The sequence below is a fragment of the Schistocerca serialis genome, chromosome 5 (assembly GCF_023864345.2).
Source record: "Schistocerca serialis cubense isolate TAMUIC-IGC-003099 chromosome 5, iqSchSeri2.2, whole genome shotgun sequence".
Taxonomy (NCBI): Eukaryota; Metazoa; Arthropoda; class Insecta; order Orthoptera; family Acrididae; genus Schistocerca; species Schistocerca serialis.
In genome coordinates, this window is record NC_064642.1 from 470140116 (window position 1) to 470160439 (window position 20324).

At 42.6% G+C, this 20324-nt stretch overlaps 1 protein-coding gene across 8 annotated transcripts in view; it reads left to right on the forward strand.

Moving 5' to 3' along the window:
• The window catches only part of LOC126481363 (uncharacterized transporter slc-17.2-like), a 643476-nt gene that overhangs the window by 298967 nt on the left and 324185 nt on the right, over nt 1-20324 (forward strand). For 7 of the 8 annotated variants that reach the window (XM_050105066.1, XM_050105069.1, XM_050105065.1 and 4 more), the window contains one exon: nt 18555-18679. In XM_050105066.1, coding sequence (XP_049961023.1) covers nt 18622-18679 — 58 coding nt within the window. In that variant the 5' untranslated portion in view covers nt 18555-18621. Of the gene's footprint in view, nt 1-5498; nt 5621-18554; nt 18680-20324 lie in introns of those variants that run through there. The other variant, XM_050105071.1, reaches the window with a different exon arrangement.

Consider the following 20324-nt stretch of genomic DNA (forward strand, 5'->3'; position numbering starts at 1 on the left):
GCCTAGGTAGCAGAATTCCTTAACTTCACTGACTTCGTGACCATCAATCCTGATGTTAAGTTTCTCGCTGTTCTCATTTCTACTACTTCTCATTACCTTCGTCTTTCTCCGATTTACTCTCAAACCATACTGTGTACTCATTAGACAGTTCATTCCGTTCAGCAGGTCATTTAATTCTTCTTCATTTTCACTCAGGATAGCAATGTCATCAGCGAATCGTATCATTGATATCCTTTCACCTTGTATTTTAATTCCACTCCTGAACCTTTCTTTTATTTCCATCATTGCTTCCTCGATTTACAGATTGAAGAGTAGGGGTGAAAGGCTACAGCCTTGTCTTACACCCTTTTTAATACGAGCACTTCGTTCTTGATCGTCCACTCTTATTATTCCCTCTTGGTTGTTGTGCATATTGTATATGACCCGTCTCTCCCTATAGCTTACCCCTACTTTTTTCAGAATCTCGAACAGCTTGCACCATTTTACATTGTCGAACGCTTTTTCCAGGTCGACAAATCCAATGAAAGTGTCTTGATTTTTCTTTAGACTTGCTTCCATTATTAGCCGTAACGTCAGAATTGCCTCTCGCGTCCCTTTACTTTTCCTGAAGCCAAACTGATCGTCACCTAGCGCATTCTCAATTTTCTTTTCCATTCTTCTGTATATTAGTCTTGTAAGCAGCTTCGATGCATGAGCTGCTAAGCTGATTGTGCGATAATTCTCGCACTTGTCAGCTCTTGCCGTCTTCGGAACTGTGTGGATGATGCTTTTCCGAAAGTCAGATGGTATGTCGCCAGACTCATATATTCTACACACCAACGTGAATAGTCGTTTTGTTGCCACTTCCCCCAATGATTCTAGAAATTCTGATGGAATGTTATCTATCCCTTCCGCCTAATTTGACCGTAAGTCCTCCAAAGCTCTTTTAAATTCCGATTCTAATACTGGATCCCCTATCTCTTCTAAATCGACTCCTGCTTCTTCTTCTATCACATCAGACAAATCTTCACCCTCATAGAGGCTTTCAGTGTATTCTTTCCACCTATCTGCTCTCTCCTCTGCATTTAACAGTGGAATTCCCGTTGCACTTTTAATGTTACCACCGTTGCTTTTAACGTCACCAAAGGTTGTTTTGACTTTCCTGTATGCTGAGTGTGACCTTCCGACAATCATATCTTTTTCGATGTCTTCACATTTTTCCTGCAGCCATTTCGTCTTAGCTTCCCTGCACTTCCTACTTATTTCATTCCTCAGCGACTTGTATTTCTGTATTCCTGATTTTCCCGGAACATGTTTGTACTTTCTCCTTTCATCAATCAACTGAAGTATTTCTTCTGTTACCCATGGTTTCTTCGCAGCTACTTTCTTTGTACCTATGTTTTCCTTCCCAACTTCTGTGATGGCCCTTTTTAGAGATGTCCATTTCTCTTCAACTGTACTGCCTACTGCGCTATTCCTTATTGCTGTATCTATAGCGTTAGAGAACTTCAAACGTATCTCGTCATTCCTTAGTACTTCCGTATACCACTTCTTTGCATATTGATTCTTCCTGACTAATGTCTTGAACTTCAGCCTACTCTTCATCACTACTATATTGTGATCTGAGTCTATATCTGCTCCTGGGTACGCCTTACAATCCAATATCTGATTTCGGAATCTCTGTCTGACCATGATGTAATCTAATTGAAGTCTTCCCGTATCTCCCGGCCTTTTCCAAGTATACCTCCTCCTCTTGTGAGTCTTGAACAGGGGTGTCCGGATAGTTTATAAGGTACGTGTTTGCGTTACATACATCAAATTTTGTTACAGATGAAGATAAGAAAACAACACGGAATTTCCTAAATGATCAGCATGTAGCCATGTTTTTACAAATAGAATGTGTGTTATTTGTAAACCTATTGACACGATCCGATTCACAGCGAGTTGGCGCAGACATGATCCATAAGAAATGAAAAACTATCAATCTACACCGATAAGCATTGTCAGCACTGCCCACCGCGACATTCGATGCTGAGTGGTGGCGTTGAGGGAACGTGACGCTGTTACAAAAGTGTAAGCGGAGGGGACACGGAGTGGGTAACACTAGCGAAGATATAGTCTGCAAATGAGGAAATCCAATGAGATAAGGGACTATGACAAAGAGCTGATTAGTATCACGCAGAGCCTGTGAACGAATAACTCGAAAACGGAGAAGCTAGTAAGATGTTTACTTGGTAGTGTCGTGAGCATCTACGGGAAGAGGTAGAAGGACAGTGAAACCACCACTAGCCACTAAATGGTCGGACGTCCACGACTCTTCACACAATGTGGAGTTCGGAGACTTGTCTGCCCTGTAAAGTAGGATAGATGGTTCAAATGGCTCTAAGCATTGTGGGACTTAACATCTGAGGCCATCAGTCCCCTACACTTAGAACTACTTAAACCTAACTAACCTAAAGATAGCACACACATCCATGCCCTTGGCAGGATTCGAACCTGCGACCGTAGCAGCAGTGCGGTTCCAGACTGAAGCGCCTAGAACCGCTCGGCCACAAAGGTCGGCTGGGATAGATAGTGGTCCGTGGCATCTTTGGAGAAAGAGCGCAATGCTGGTACATGCACTAGTGTTTCAAAGCTCTGCATCAGACCGTCCCTACGTGTTCACATGTTGTAAGGAGTGTGTCAGAACTACCCGTTACACTGAAAACAATTTAGTCAACTTAACGCTATTATTTGCATTATGTAAGCACTCAGATATCGATAATAACAATCTGAGGGCGAAACATGGGAGTGCGATCCGAAGCATTGTTGTGAGACGAGGTCTGTCTGTGAAAGTGAAACTAGTAGTGTCGGTTGAGAGCTCGGAGACAAAAGACGTGTCACGCTGCCCTCACATCGGTGATGGCAGATCTTACCACACTCATGGGCTGATTTCATTTATGTAGCCAGGAGAGTTCTAGATGGCTTACCACGCTTGAAGATGGAATTCAAGGTAAAATTCGCAAACATAGCGCAGAAGCAATTGCAGGGTTAGGCTCGTGATTGCTAGTCTGAGTTTCGATAATCCCATGTTTTGCTAGTCAGTTAAAGAAGCTTCCTCATCCTTCAAATAACAATAATTATTCTCCACATCTCATTAATATATCAGCTGTGGTTATTAAATGTTAACGTACCTTTTAAATTGAAATAATTTGTCAATCTAGCACTCAGCCATTATTGACACCTATGTCATTTTCTATTATTGGTCATGGGTTATAATGATTCTGAAGTCTTTAAATAGAGTTAAACTACGAAATCCCTTCTCACAACTTATTTAGTAGTTAACAGCCAACTCTTTGTTTATTAAATTCATTCCTAGTAACAATAAGCTTCAGCCGCTGCTGCTGCACGCTGCTGCGGGATTGGTTGTACATACATTACAAAGTTGACCCGCCGGCCGCTGTGGCCGAGCGGTTCTAGGCGATTTAGTCCGAAACCGCGCTGCTGCTACGGTCGCAGGTTCGAATCCTGCCCCGGGCATGGATGTGTGTGATGTCCTTAGGTTAGTTAGGTTTCAGTAGTTCTAAGTTCTAGGGGACTGGTGACCTCAGAAGTTACGTCACATAGTGCTCAGAGCCATTTGAACCATTTTGTTAAGTCCCATAGTGCATAGAGCCATTTGAACCATTTTGAACAATGTTGACCGAACGACATCGCCAATAACGACTGCCGTGGATACGGGACCATCGGAATTCCACTGTCGATCAATGGAAACGTGTCGGTTGTTCGGATGAATAACATTTTTGCTACACTAGCTCGATTGTCTTCTCAACAAACACCGTCATCGGGATGAACGGCGGCTCGACACGTGCAGCGCGCCACGGAGGCAAGCTGGTGGGAGCAGTAATATCCTGTGGGAGACATTCTCGTGCACTTGAATGGGGTCCGTGGTAGTAATGGAAGACACCCTCACAGTTGCGGACCATCTGCATCCCTTCATGCTTGCCGGGCGCGGTGGTCTAGCGGTTCTAGGCGCGCAGTCCGGAACCGCGCGACTGCTACGGTCGGAGGTTCGAATCCTGCCTCGAACATGGGTGTGTGTGTGATGTCCTTAGGTTAGTTAGGTTTAAGTAGTTCTAAGTTCTAGGGGACTAATGACCACAGTAGTTAAGTCCCATAGTGCTCAGAGCCATTTGAACCTTCATGCTTGATGTCTTGCCCGACGGCGAAGTCATCTTTCAGCCGTATAATCGTCCGTGTCTCGGGGCCAGAACCATGCTACCGTGTTTTGAAGAGCACTATACTGAACTCACGTTGATGTCTCGGCAACCAAATTCAGCTGATGTAAAGCCTGTGGAACCCATCTGGGTTGCTATAGGGCACCATCACTGCGTACGCAAATCAGAGGTCTGTTATTTACGCGAATTACATGACCTGTGCGTAGACATATAGTGCCACATACGTCACGAACCTACCAACAAACTGTCTGATCCTTGATACATAGAATAAGTGATGTATTTCATTCCTTAGACGGCCAAATAGGTAGTTAAGCAGATGGGCATAATGCTTTGTCTCATTAGTGTAAATAAACTGAAGAATGAAAACTTTGAGGTTTTGGCCTAGCGCACTGTTTATAATGAAATAGTTGTCTGTTACAGAGGGTGGTGATACGGAGTTAATAATGAAAGCTGATGGCCTCCTCCTCTTTAAAACACAGTCTAGCCTTATCGTTTATCGTCCCTTCCAAATCATTACGAACGGAGCATGCGCAGTTACTGGATAATGATGGGGTGTGAGATTTAGCCTAAAGGACTTAGGGAAAACGTGGAAAATCTCAATCGGGATATTCGGATGAGAATATGTATGTTTTTTTTTCGTTTTTTTCTGAGTACGAGTGAAATCTCTGAACCACGGAGCTACGATAACTCGACAAAACCGATCCTTAAGTTTTGGTCACACTGTAAGTGTACCAACGCAAGCCTTCCTTTAATAAATAAGCAAGTTTCAGTGCTACAGTCCCTTTGATCCGCTGTGATACGCACAGCGTACAGTTGCAACTGGCACCCACGCATCAGCTGAGTTAGAAACATCTGTGTAGTATAGAAATGAGAATGTTGCGAACTTAAGTGCAGTTTTTTCCATCAGTGGCTTGCAAATAATTCCGATTGCAGTCAGAAGCAAGCACTAAGTGCATCTCTGCTCCATGGAGGTATTATCATACTACCTGGGGAATTTGCTTTTGAGACTACGTATAGATTTTGAACCTTCCTGTTGCCTTGATGCAACCATGCCACTCAATATTGGATAATCATTACTCGTTCACTTTCATACCATCCCTACAAATTTATTACACTAACACAAGAAAATGTTCCAAATTGGCAGCTGCTGAAGATGATGCAATTTCCAGATCAGACGTCACGTTGTTTTGCTGACAGTGGCAGAAGCTGTGACGTCGTTGTTTTCGAGATAGCGAAGCGCGTCCTTGAGGGAGTCGTGTCCAGCGTGTGTTATCATTGGCATGTTGCGGCAGTGTTCCGACTAGCGAACCTTATCAGTCAGCTGACGCCCTCGGACATGTATTGTCCAGTTGTCCGCCTGGCCAGCAACTTGCAGCGCTCGTACTTGGAATCCGTCAGCGTCGTGTCGGAGGGTTTACCACGAGGTGGGTCACAGCAAACGTTACATCATACAAGCACAATGCCTGTGAAAGACGACGGCGTGTAACGAAGCGTGACGAAGTCGTATCAGCTCTCGGCGGCGTGTTCGTTTCTCTAAGTACAGCCATGGAAGGCTAGTTGGAAATCTACAGTTTCACTGTTACATTAGTCTCCAGTAACGAGAGTTTGAAGTAGATTAGCAGTAATCTCTGCGTGAGTGCGTCGGAATCTCAACCGAGAGAGAGAGTAAGTGTGTGTGTGTGTGTTTGTGTGCGTGCGTGCGTGCGCGAGCGCGCGCGCGCGCGCGCGTAGGGTTGTAAAAATACCGTAGTCTACCGTAGACTGTCATAAGTAAGCTAGTAGATTTGGTAAGTTAATGTCGTACCCCCGTTACCTGCACGTTAAATGTGTTGCACACCTGTCGGGCGTTACCTCGTAACGATTGCTTTCTTTACATATCCAATCAGTGTCTTACTAGATTCCCTTAAAAACAAAAAGCAGTAAACCATCTGGGAAGTGAGTGACGATGTATAAAGGGCCGCGTATCCAACGGAACATTTTTTTCTCATAGTCTATTACTTAAAAATAGACAGCATTTATAGCAAAACTGAACTTGTCAACGTTTGATTCAGGTTTGATTCAAAAATTGTTCATTTGTTGTGTTTAATAGAGGGATGTAGTAGCGTACTAAAAATAAAATAATACAGATATATCATATGACCCTAGAAAAAATAAAAAAAAACAAAAAAAGCCACAACACAAAAATATATCAAACATCTCCTCAATACTTCGTCGAACTTACTTAAAAACATATTCCTACTGTTCATAAACAACTTTCGCATCTATCAGTAATGACAGAAAGTTTGTGCCTTTAATTATGATGAAGCATATTCTGTCGAGTACAAAATAACAATAATAATTATATATATTGTATATTCTTATCATAAACTGTAAACTGTACTTACATCAAAAGCAATTGCTTTGGTTACATAAACGGGCAGAAGCTACGCGATCAAATACTTTCTATTACGTACGAAATACAATTTATGTTCTGAGGGATAAAAAACACAATTTTACTAATACTGAATGGCGCGCGGTTCTAATTATGTGCAAAACAAACAACCAAGCAAACAAAAGACTGTAGAGAAATCGTCGGCTACCAGTTATCCTCTTACATATTCATTTATATCTCTTTCCTTACAAATGCTACCAATACTGTCGGCAATCCTATCATGTACTACGTCGATTATGTACTGTACCATAGCTATCGAACAGTAGTTTTGGTAGAGCGCAACTCCACGTGTGTGTAGTTGGTTGATGGGGTCCTAGAGGGTGTTACCTGATACTATCTTTCTGACCAACGTATTATGTCCAAAGCGAAATATAAGTGACTTTCTTCGCCGGGCTTGTTGGTCTAGTGGAGACGGGGCGGTAGCTCAGGTGTTCGATAAGGGAAAGGACATCCACTGTAACAAAAAAAGTAAACTGAGTGAAGTTTTTATCGATAGAATTTCAGAAGTAACATGTGAAATTCGCACAGAAATGGTGACGAAAAATGACGAACAGACAGATAGGCAGAACGACAAAAAATGTGGTAAAGTGCTAACCTGCAGGCTATGGGCTCATGATATCGAATCCCGGTCAGACACCGGAATTTCTTCAGTTTACCTTTACGCTATTCTTGACCTCTGAATGATCTGAAAATATGACAGGAAAGCTACGTTGTTCGGTCGGATTACGGGTTATCTGTAGGTCCCATTTTCCCGGGTAGCGTTAGTCTGGTAGGTTAAAGACGCACAAGTCACCGAATGGGCGACCAATTGAAACAACTTGCAAACGGCGACTAAACATCCCTCTTGAAGGACTCTCAGCCATCTTGCAGGATAACTTGATGTTTTAGCGACTGTCGTTAAGGCACAGACCGTTACGAAAATAATCAGACCAAGGTCGAGAGCAAAATATCTCTATATAGTACTCACGTTTCTCGTCGCAGCGTTGGACATTAATATGAGTTTCACCGAGCAATTTACATAGTAAAACAAAATTGAAACTGCTCGCACTACTTCATTAGTAAAGTTTTATATTGGTGCTTATAGCTGGAATTGTCAGGGACTTACATAAACTTGTCTAAACTAATTGCACTCGAAGAAACCTCTCTCATTGAGCTTCAGAGAGAGTTTTTATATTTTGTCTCTATCTCGACTGACTGGAGACGGACAAATTCGTAACGCAAGAATCTACAGTAAAGGATGGATAATGGTCATTGGCTAACGAACTATATGTCGTATTCATGCGCGACTCTTTTTCGACCTTGAACTGTATTCTTACGCTGAGACCAGATTAATCAAAGTAACTCAAATCCGTGTCATAGGAGGAGAAGTTCTTTTATATGTGTTATTGCTTTCTACTGGAAGTAATGAGCTGAAATACAACACTTCCTGTGGAATCTAATAAAATGCCCTTGCTTAAAATTATTACAGCCTTAAGTACAAATTTAAGGTTGACAATATTCACTTGCTAATATTCTACTACAAAAAGCTCTTTAGGATTGAGAGTAATCTGATTTCATATTTGTAGCCTCATGTTACATATTTGTTCGTGCTGCTTACCAGGCGAGGCCAAGAAGAATGGGAATAGATTTTGTATTTCCATCTTTCCAATAGTTGGACTGCGGCAGTTAGGCCGTTCGCTTACGTAATAAAATGAAGCACCTACGGCGGTCATTTTGATGTTATTTTGTTATAATGCAATCAGTTTCGGTGACTCAGTGCACCATCTTCAAGGTCTTAACTGACGTTGAGGGGGTGATTTCCAGTCATTTGCACAACCCCATCAGTGGCCACCGTGTATCAACTGGCTTCCGTAGAATACTTAACAGCAATGTTGTGTCTGCAACCATCAATTACCAACTTACTGAATAAACATAGCTGTTCAAGTATACTACGGAAGTCAGTTCATAGTTGTTGGTCACTGATGGGATCGTGTATGCAATTGGTGTCAACCCTCTCAGCGTCAGTTAAGGTCTGAAGATGGTGTATTGAGTCACCGAAAGTGATTGCAATATAATCAAATAACACAAATATGATAGCTGTAGGTGTTTCATTTTATTACGTAGAATGGGAATAATCTCTAACACCTTGCGAATACAGACCGTTCTAGCACAATTAATTTGGAGAAGTTCATGACATACTGTCGGGTCTGTAGATGCACTATGATTAAAAGTATCAAAAGTCTGAAAGTTACCTGTTAAATACGTACTTTCAGTGCTTGATTTTGTTACTGTGTTTCATTTATTTCGTAAACCAACAGTTTCTGGAGTACGACAAAGATGATTCTGTACCTACTGTCGACTACGAACACTAGTATCTTTGTTTAGTCTCTGAGGTTTGAAGAAAGCATGCTCTGGGCACTTCTGTTCGTACGGGCCAATTGGAACACTACCCGATCACAGAGTACGCAGGGTCTTGTTTTCAAATACACTCTGTTTTGATGTGTTAAGTGGCGTTTCGTTGAAGTGGCTTGTCGCTGAGTTTCTGTTTGTTGAGATGTTTTCAAATAAATGGATTGTGCATGTGCAGTGCAAATCTGTACTTCTATTCCGTTATTCGTTTATGGCGTACTTGCATGTCATCGTTAAGTTTTCATTACTTCATGTTGCGAAGCTGTTACGGCTACAACGAGTAGACTTGATTTTCACTCGCCCTTACCGATTCTTTCTTCTATGTGAGAGTAATAGCTTCGAGCCTCGCTGCAGAATCTGTTCAAAGGGTTTTGTTGTCATTTCAGTCACTCTTCCCCCCAGTCCAGCTTCCTAAATGGTTTTTGATTTGCATGGAGTTTCTGTTTGTGCGCTGAAGTGACAAAGGTCATGGGATATCTCCTAATATCGTGCCAGACCCCCTTTTGCCTGGCTTAGTGCGCCAGGTCGACGTGTAACGGACCCAAAAAAGCTTTGGAAGTCTCCTGCAGAAATATTGAGCCTTGCTGCCTCTTTAGCCGTCCATAACTGCGACAGTATTGCCGGTGCAGGATTTTGTGCACCAACTGAACTCTCATTTACAGTCCACAAATGCCCGATGGGATTCATGTCGGGCCATCTGGGTGACCAAACCATTCTCTCCAATTGTCCAGAGTGCTCTGACATGGCGCATTGTCCTCCACAAAAGTTCCATCGTTGCTTGAGAACGCGAAATCCTTGAATGGCTGCAGATAGTGTCGAAGCAGCCGAACATAACCATTTCCAGTGAATGATCGTTCATTTGGACCATAGGAACCAGTCCATCAGTCCGTTCCATGTGAACACAGCCAACACCATGATGGAGCCACCACCAGCTTGCATGAACTCGGGTTCATGGCTACGTGGGTGTGCACCACACTCGAACCCTATCATCAGCTCTTGCCGAATGAAACCTGGAACCATCTATCAGACTATGGTCTCCCAGTCGTCTAGTGTCCAGCTGATGGTCACGAGCCCAGGAGAGACGTTGCAGGCGATGTTGTACTGTTAGCAGAGGCACCTGCGTCGGTCGTCTGTTACCGTAGCCCATTATCGCCAGATCCCATAGCACTTTCCTAACGGATACGTTCGGCGTGCGTACCACATTGATTTCTGTGGTTTTTTCACGCGTAGTTGGTTCTCTGTTAACACTGACAAGGGTGCTGATAACCTCGCCGTTGGGCGCCCATGGAATCCCCAACCACATACACACACAACACTGACAACGCTACACAACCTCTGCTGCTCTCGGTCGTTAAGTGGAGGTTGTCGGCCACTGGTTCGTCGTGGTGAAATGTAATGCCTGAATGGAACTCTCGACACACTTTCGACAACGATTTCCTAAAGGGAATGTCCCGTGCGTTTAGCTCCAAGTACCATTCCGCGTTCAGAGTCTGTTAATTCCTGTTGTGCGCCTTTAATCATGCCGGAAACCTTTCCATGTGAATCACCTGAGTACAAATGACAGCGCCACCAATGTACTGTGCTTTTATGCCTTGTGTACGCGATATTGCCGCCATCTGTTTTGTGCATAACGCTGTCTAACCCATTACTTATGTCATCTTAGTGTACAGTGACGTATTTGAACGTAACTGCCATATTTATTTATTTATTTATTTTCGTCCGCAGTGGCTGCGTTTGTGAAGCATGACTGTGTGAGATAATTATTTATTTGTAATTTCTGCTACCAGTCACTTTTATTTTTTAATATTTAATCAAACATGATGCAACGCGTTTCGAACAGTTCTGTTCATTAGGCGTTTATACATACACTCCTGGAAATGGAAAAAAGAACACATTGACACCGGTGTGTCAGACCCACCATACTTGCTCCGGACACTGCGAGAGGGCTGTACAAGCAATGAACACACGCACGGCACAGCGGACACACCAGGAACCGCGGTGTTGGCCGTCGAATGGCGCTAGCTGCGCAGCATTTGTGCACCGCCGCCGTCAGTGTCAGCCAGTTTGCCGTGGCATACGGAGCTCCATCGCAGTCTTTAACACTGGTAGCATGCCGCGACCGCGTGGACGTGAACCGTATGTGCAGTTGACGGACTTTGAGCGAGGGCGTATATTGGGCATGCGGGAGGCCGGGTGGACGTACCGCCGAATTGCTCAACACGTGGGGCGTGAGGTCTCCACAGTACATCGATGTTGTCGCCAGTGGTCGGCGGAAGGTGCACGTGCCCGTCGACCTGGGACCGGACCGCAGCGACGCACGGATGCACGCCAAGACCGTAGGATCCTACGCAGTGCCGTAGGGGACCGCACCGCCACTTCCCAGCAAATTAGGGACACTGTTGCTCCTGGGGTATCGGCGAGGACCATTCGCAACCGTCTCCATGAAGCTGGGCTACGGTCCCGCACACCGTTAGGCCGTCTTCCGCTCACGCCCCAACATCGTGCAGCCCGCCTCCAGTGGTGTCGCGACAGGCGTGAATGGAGGGACGAATGGAGACGTGTCGTCTTCAGCGATGAGAGTCGCTTCTGCCTTGGTGCCAATGATGGTCGTATGCGTGTTTGGCGACGTGCAGGTGAGCGCCACAATCAGGACTGCATACGACCGAGGCACACAGGGCCAACACCCGGCATCATGGTGTGGGGAGCGATCTCCTACACTGGCCGTACACCACTGGTGATCGTCGAGGGGACACTGAATAGCGCACGGTACATCCAAACCGTCATCGAACCCATCGTTCTACCATTCCTAGACCGGCAAGGGAACTTGCTGTTCCAACAGGACAATGCACGTCCGCATGTATCCCGTGCCACCCAACGTGCTCTAGAAGGTGTAAGTCAACTACCCTGGCCAGCAAGATCTCCGGATCTGTCCCCCATTGAGCATGTTTGGGACTGGATGAAGCGTCGTCTCACGCGGTCTGCACGTCCAGCACGAACGCTGGTCCAACTGAGGCGCCAGGTGGAAATGGCATGGCAAGCCGTTCCACAGGTCTACATCCAGCATCTCTACGATCGTCTCCATGGGAGAATAGCAGCCTGCATTGCTGCGAAAGGTGGATATACACTGTACTAGTGCCGACATTGTGCATGCTCTGTTGCCTGTGTCTATGTGCCTGTGGTTCTGTCAGTGTGATCATGTGATGTATCTGACCCCAGGAATGTATCAATAAAGTTTCCCCTTCCTGGGACAATGAATTCACGGTGTTCTTATTTCAATTTCCAGGAGTGTACATACATACATACATACATAAATACAGAGAAAAATACAGAGAAAAATAAAGTGTCTCAAACTAAATTAACCTAGAACTTTTTGTCCATTGTTCGTTACTGTAGTGGCTCGTGAGGCATTTGTGGAGGAGGGGAGCAGTGGATGGCCGGATATCTATGTCAATGATGTCTTTACTGGTTTTTCTTGCTGTTGCTTATGTATGACACCACAGCCTGTATTGGATGCAGATAGTTTTGCATCAGTTGTGTGTTGCGAAAATCGTGTGAAAGGCTTTTATGACAGTTGATCACTTACGATCAGGAGCGGGTCAGCGCTAATTTTTGGGGACGCCGTGATTATTACCAATAGTGCTTTTGGAATATAGAGATCTCTTTTCGTAGCGAAAATGCAAGGTTCAAATGGCTCTGAGCACTATGGGACTTAACTTCTGAGGTCATCAGTCCCCTAGAACTTAGAACTACTTAAACCTAACTAACCCAAGGACATCACACACATCCATGCCCGAGGCAGGATTCGAACCTGTGACGTAGCGGTCGCGCGGTTCCAGACTGTAGCGCCTAGAGCCGCTCGGCCACCCCGGCCGGCGAAAATGCAAGGGATACGGAATTATTCAACGTTACACTTGCCCAAACTTCCTCATTTAAGCACGTTGAGGAGAATTTTGAATATTATTTATTTATCGTATGGCTTTTAGTGCAGGGAGTTTCCAATGGAATGCTCGGCTCGTCCTCGATGCAGCTATTTTCAATTAAGCAGTGGGGCTGCATCTTGAAGGATCTAGGAATATTTAAAGAAGGAAAGGTATTTGGAAGGAATTGGCTTTGGCCTACATTAAGGGACCAACACCGGCATTTTCCTACATTGGGAAACCTCAGTAAACAATTTTCAAGTTTGCTGGGGGATGCCTCCTGAAGGCAGGGATTGCTAGCTCAGCGGCCCAACACGCATAGCTACCCAAGGTCGGTAGAGAATTTAGAAAAAAAATTGTTTTAAAATAAAATAAAAGCGTCACAAAAATGATTTGCATTCTGACATTGCATGTTTCTCCTTTTATTGTGCACGTTTCGTCATTTGATATTGTGTGGATGCATGCATATTTTAAGATTTAATTGTGCATGCAACTGCTGGGTTCAGTTACTATTGTATTATAAGAGCGCAAATAGATTTTGGACGAAAGAGATGGTGGGGGGGGGGGGGAGGGATGCAGAGCACAGTCGGTTCCGCCGAAATCAAGCAGGCTGAAAAAAAATCTTTTAGAAACGAACGAAATAAAGAATGTTTTGTCATCCCGCACCTCTTACGCTCTCCACAAAACTCACCCCAACGTTGCATATCGGAAATGGTTTTCATAAATGAGTATCGCGCACGTAACCAGATTGGGCAATATTTTGCTGTTTGGGATAGTAATGATAGAATGTTGAGCAAAATTTTTAAAGACATGAAACCATCGCCATTTGGCCGATGTTTCTGTTGGTCAACTCGGTTTTTGGACGACACAGACAAATCCGAGTGTATTCTTAGGCAGTGATTTTAATTTAGTTTTGTTTGTAATGACATTTACCACTCCGCTGCCTTGTGAAATACTGAAGTGTTGTAAGCCCAAAGTTTCTGCCAGCCTCCAAATAACGAATCCAGTGTTAACATTAAACTGCTGTAAATAGGTAATTAGGCTCTTGTAGGAGTGCTTACATACTTTTAATTTACCATAACGCTAGCGGATGAATCAGAATCGATTTTGCTCTTCTGTCATGGTACAAACTTATCCATAATTGGAAACTATCGCAACAGCACAGATGCAGTAAACTATAGCTCTTACATTAAATTCAACTGCAAGTAAGAACAGAATGGTTAGCAAAACAAAAACTGAGTTCAAACAAGACAAACAATTGGCCTTGGCTAAAACAGGGCTGGGCGATTGCCGATAGTACTATGGATGTATAGATAGTTTAAATCAATCATTAGTTTTGATGATTATAGATAGTGCGTGTCCTTTTTTCCTCGTGTGATTGAAAATCAAATTATCTTTCAGTTTCACAACAACACAAATAGTTCGTGTATAATTTCATGTAGGTGGTAGGGAGGGTCCAGGCCCCCTGGACTCTACTTTTGGCTACGGCTTTGTTTTGGGGCGGTAGTAACTGCGACACAAAGACAACGCCGCTAACGTTATATCTGTAAGAGCGACCTTTACTCTTGCCGGGTTTTAACCGTCCAGTTCGGTTAAACGCAGCATAACTAGCGTAAGTAAATCCTAAAATGCCGTGGGTTGAAAAGCTATGTCCTTTCACATACAAAGTTTTCGACCCATGCAGGCAGTTTCATTTATGAACGCTGTCTGACTACAATAAGATAAAACGAAGTTACATGAGTAGCTAACACTTAAGAGCGCAACAATTAATAGCAGGCAGAGCAATGAGGAATTCAATTTAATAGAATATGCAAAATTATTTCTAACATCTCAACAAAAATAAATGTTTTTAGCGACCTGGCTTATAGCCATCTTCTGCGTCAGGGGGATGTGAGACCAACTCTGTAAATTATAGTAGCTGAATATGATACAGCAAACATACATACACTTTCGTGAAACCAAGTCCACCGTCTTTCGAAGTTGCACCAGCATCACAACTTACTTTGCCTGCTGAAAAAATTCGTGAAGACAACTTGATATTTATATTAAGAATAGTGGATGCTAGGTTTAGTGTAAAATATCTAACGAAAAATATCAAATTTATCAATTACTGGGGACAACGTTGTTGTTATCAGCACATGGTTGCATAATAGCTGTAGAATGGAGGTCGCGCCGAAGCATTTAGATAACAAGTATGTGCCCAATTGAATTGAACTGACAGAGAATGATTGGACACCACTTAATATAAGTGATTTTAGAAAACCAAATAAACACGATAATACACATCTCATTGATGCTCATGCAACATATGGCAGTTAATTATTTATTGGCAACTTCTGCTATCAATCACTTTTATTTTCTATGTTTAATCAAACATAATGAAAAGCGTTTGCGACATGTCCCGTTCATCGTCAGGTGTTTATACATACATACATACATACGGAGAAATGTTACTTAAAAATAAATTGTCTTAAACTAAATTAATCTAGAACTTTTTGTCCACTGTTCGTTTGCCTCGTGATGACTGGGTGTTGTGTGATGTCCTTAGGTTAGTTAGGTTTAAGTAGTTCTAAGTTCTAGGGGGCTGATGACCATAGATGTTAAGTCCCATAGTGCTCAGAGGCATTTGAACCACTGTTCGTTACTGTAGTGTCTGGTGTGGCCTTCAGGAGAGGGGGGGGGGGGGGGAGAGTGCTGGAGGGGAGCAATGGATGGCCAGAAATCGATGTCAGTGATGTCTTCTGGTGGTTTTTCTTGTTGTTGGTTATGTATGACATCACAGCCTGTATAGGATGCAAATAGTTTTGCATCAGTTGTGTGTTGCGAAAGTCGTATGAAAGGCTTTTATATGACAGTTGATCACTTACGATTATTTCGCTTTGTAACTTCACTTGCATCATTGGTGTGATGGCCTATTGCACTTTGTGTTTTGTCACTGTTTTCCGATGTAATTCAGTGCACAAATTGTTTCGACATACGTGTAAACATTACGCACTTAATACGAGATGGATGGCTTGTAGCATGTGAGTCAGTATCGATTATCGAGATTTTGTATCGATGTTCTAGGTACTGACAAATTTGTAGTCGTTTATTTACATTGTCAAATCTTGATTCTATTGAGTTAGAACTGGTTTAAGACTGTTGAAGAATTTTGAGTTTTTGAGTTCGGTTGTCGGATTAAGAATGTTATCTTCATGTTTTGTATTGTGAGTAAAAATGTCCATTTCTTAAATGATATCCATTCTTTTACTTTTTCGTGTTTTGTGTAAGATTTCGAGAAGGTTTTCGATTTCCAAGGGTTGGCCTGTGTCTTTAATGTGAGTTGCTACCGCTGATTTGTTACATTTATCAAGTCTGTATCAGTCTAAATGTTCATTGAATCAAATTCTGAAATTTCTCCTTGTTTGGCCTATATAGTATTTATTGCGTTGGCTGTAGGTAATTTTGTAAATGCCAGATGCATCAAGACTTGCATCAGGTGGTTCTATATTGTAAATAAGCTTCCAACTATTGTTGTTGTTGGTGCTGAAGCTGATATTTACATCTGTGTTTTTGAATAGTCTTGCTAATTTTTCAGATACTATTCCAAGATATGGCATTTTTAGACATTTGTCAGCTGAGAGTGTAGTTTGATGCTGTTCGTTCAGTTTATTTTTTATCTATTGTTACATGATATGAATAAGTGAAGGATCATATCCATCGTTTATTGCGGCATATATTATGATCTCTATTTCTTGTTCGAGTTTTGTATGTTGCAGTGGAAATTTGTGTGCTCTGTACAGCATTTATCTATAAGCAGCTTTTTTGTGGGAGGACGGATGTGTAGACAAGTTTGGTATAGTGGTGTCAGTGCCAGTAAGTTTTCTGTAAACATTTAAAGTTACCTTTCGGTTCTGTTTTGATATTTTCATGTCAAGAAAAAGTGTGATGTTCTTCTTTTCTTGTTCTAGGGTGAACTGAATATTTTTATGTAGGCTATTGAATTTGTTAAAAATGTTTGTCACTTCATCTTTTGTGCCATCAAAGATAATAAATTAGGTGTCATCCACATATCTCTTATAAAATTTATCATTTCTTGTGATGTTATCATTTAGTGACTGTATTTTATTTTCTGTGCGGTTGATACATGTTTCAGTTGTGTTGTTGGAACAATATTTCAGTTATTAAGTCACTGAGAGGGCTTCCTATCGTTAGTCCTAGGCCCTGCTTGTTAATGTTATTGTTGAAAGAGAACTAATTATGTGACAGTACATCTATAAGTTCTATGATTTCTGGTTTGCTCGTTGTCCTAGCGTCTGTGTTGAAAAGACTTCTCTATATTCCAAAAGCCCTATCGGTAATAATCAAGGCGTCCCAAAAATTAGGGCTCATCCGCTTTTGATCAGTTCCTCAGCTCAAATCTAGACTGAAAGAAGAAGAGTGTAAATTGACGTTGAGGGATGAAGGGGGATTGGAGCATGACTTCTTCTTAGTGGCTTGTCAAAATACAGAACTTCTAAGTCAGGAGATTATATCTCCGCTTAGTGAAAACTCCGAGGTCGTCGTCGGATAAAAAGGTTTATTGTTCTTTATGGAAATTTAAAGAATAAATCAAAAAGTTTAGTCTTTTTATGATCCTCTTTACCGAATCGTAACCCCCTCCCCCACCTCCCCTCATCTTTTGACAAAATCCTGGCTACGTTCTTTGCCGTAACATTTTCGTTTGGGTGGCTAGTACTAAATACATACAACTTACCATAAACGTTAGCGGATGAATCAAAATCGATTTTCCTCTTCTGTCTTGTTACAAACTTATCCGTAATCATAAACTATCGCTACAACCCGCAGCACAAAAACAATAAATGGTAGCACTTACATTAAATTCAAGTAAGAACTGGAAAACATAGACTAGCGGACCTAAGACTAGGGGTGTCAGTCCACAGCTTGATGATTCAGAGCAAATTTACCAATTTATTCACTGCTGTTGTTGAGCAGCTGCGATTTGTATTCCTTTCACCAAAATAACGACCAGTCGTCAGATGTAGGAAAATTTTTAATTTCACTTTACTGAGTTCAACAGACCAATCTATCACCTTCAGATGTTTGATGCAGGTATAAATCGTGAGTAATCCGACGTCAAATAACAATCGGGCGATTGTTGTTTGACATCGGATTACGCATGATTTTGCCCTGTACCGGACTTCTGAAGATTACGGATTAATCCGTTGAAGCTGGTACACTGATAATAAAAATTTTTGATCAGCTAACGAGTAATGTCTATTGTAGTGAAAAGAATGACAGAGAATCTATAGTTGTCGTTTTCTTAATTTTCCTGGTCGTTCCTAGGCAGCTAACTTGGAATTTATACATGAGGTTGATGACGGTACACATACCATTACGGAAAACATCCAGAGTTTACATATGACTCCTTCTTTTCCACCTAGTCCTACGACTCTGCCCTTATCCTGATATCGTTTGCCCACTATCGGAACCTCGAAATTCTACACAACATATATCAGTAGGTGGGCCTTATCACTGCCACAGGCCCGAATAGATGGATTGACAGTGAAGGTATCAGTACTCTAACGAATGTGAAAGCGGCTTAAATTAGATAGTGTTTACCGATTCTCTGCATTGTTTCAGGGTGTCGGATGCCAATACAGCAGTAAGGCGGTGGTTCCCGTGAAGCAGAGGAAAACCTCGCGACGCCATGGGGGGCGTCTACAGGGAGACGCCTTACCGTCCGACGACGACGATTGTGGGGAAAGGTGAGACACCACGTCATCCATCAGAGGCTGAGATAAGCATAAGTACACACAGTTCACCATAAGCCTGAAGTGTACTATTTTGTAATAGAGGGCATCATATTTTCCAAGATCTACTGAACTATTTACAGCGTTCGTGGGCTAGTTAGTTATTATGTGACCCTTAAATGGCACTGGTGATAAACAAGTCGATTACCGAAAAGTTGCACACACTTCTTAAGAAAATATGTTCATGTGATTACATGCTAGCCACTTAAATGTTTATAACTAACTACTAATGCCTACTCAAGAAGTTTTCTATGGTTTTGGAGGAGCTGTTGAGTAAAATCAACATTAATTTGTATATAAAAAATACTTCTCTTTGTCAGTCATTCCATGACAGTGAGAACACTCTCAAAGAGTTTTGGGGCTATGTGTTTCATTCCTATTTGTGTCGTTGGCAGAGGGTAGTGCAGATAATTTCTCCTGCTGTTAGTAAATTGTTGAATTTCGCTAGTACTTCTCTAATTAAATAGACCATTAACAACAAATATTCGTGAATTAAAATATTTTGAGGTTATGTCAAAAAATCCCGATAGCTTAAGTGATGGATACAAGACGTACTTGTGCGAGAAACGCTTCAAACAAACACACTCACACACACACACACACACACACACACACACACACACACAAGACAACAAACCCACAAACACACGGTCACACAAAACCGCTCTGTCTTTTTTCGCCTGTACCAGCCAGTTCCTTAAATCCGTTGCTACGGCTGTCTCGTGTAATCTTGTTTCTTATGTAGCAAAGTTCTTCCATTTCTTCCACTTCATTCTAATGTCGTTTGATAAGTTGATAAAACAGCATTAACAAATGTTTGAACAAAAGACACTCCATACTCTTCTCTACAGTTCCTACCCATAGTTAAATATGATCCGGTCACTTTCCAGTCTTTACTAGTGGCATTCAATAAGCACTGCAACACATGTTCTTTTTCTGATACCAGGTTGGTTTTATTCAGGATTACAGTACACTATCTTATTCTTCACTCTTTTGGCTACATATACTATTTTTCAACATAACCGTTCAATTGATGGCCTTACACCACCTTACAGAGAGGCCTCTATGCCCACCTGGTACCACTCTAATGATAGATGTTGGAGCCAACGTCTTCCGCCAGAGTGCATCCTTCATTGGGCCAAACAGATGGAAATCAGAAGGTGCGAGAAGTCAGTGGTTGACACCTTTGAATACCCCAAATGATGGCGAGTGTGTCAGCACTACCAACAAATATGCCCAGTTGTGTAGCGAGGTGTTTGACTGTAATCCGTCCATCACCTCGAATGAGAGTGTCCCGTACCAACAGTGCAGGAATCACAGCTGGGTGCGGCCGGCCGGCACGCAGAAGATCGGACATGTCTGCATGACCTTGCTCCGATGACGACAGACGCGTCGCCCAACGACTCACAGTGCTTTTGTTCACTGCCAGGCGTCCGCAGACATTCTGCAAGAGCCTATGAGTACCTGCGATGCTCTGGTTTTCCGGCAAAAGATAGTCAGTAACCTCCCTGCTTGAAACGCACCTTCGTTATAGACGCCAATTCGAAGGCGACACTTAACGCCGCTGCCTTCTGAACTTAATGAAACTATAAGGGCTGAA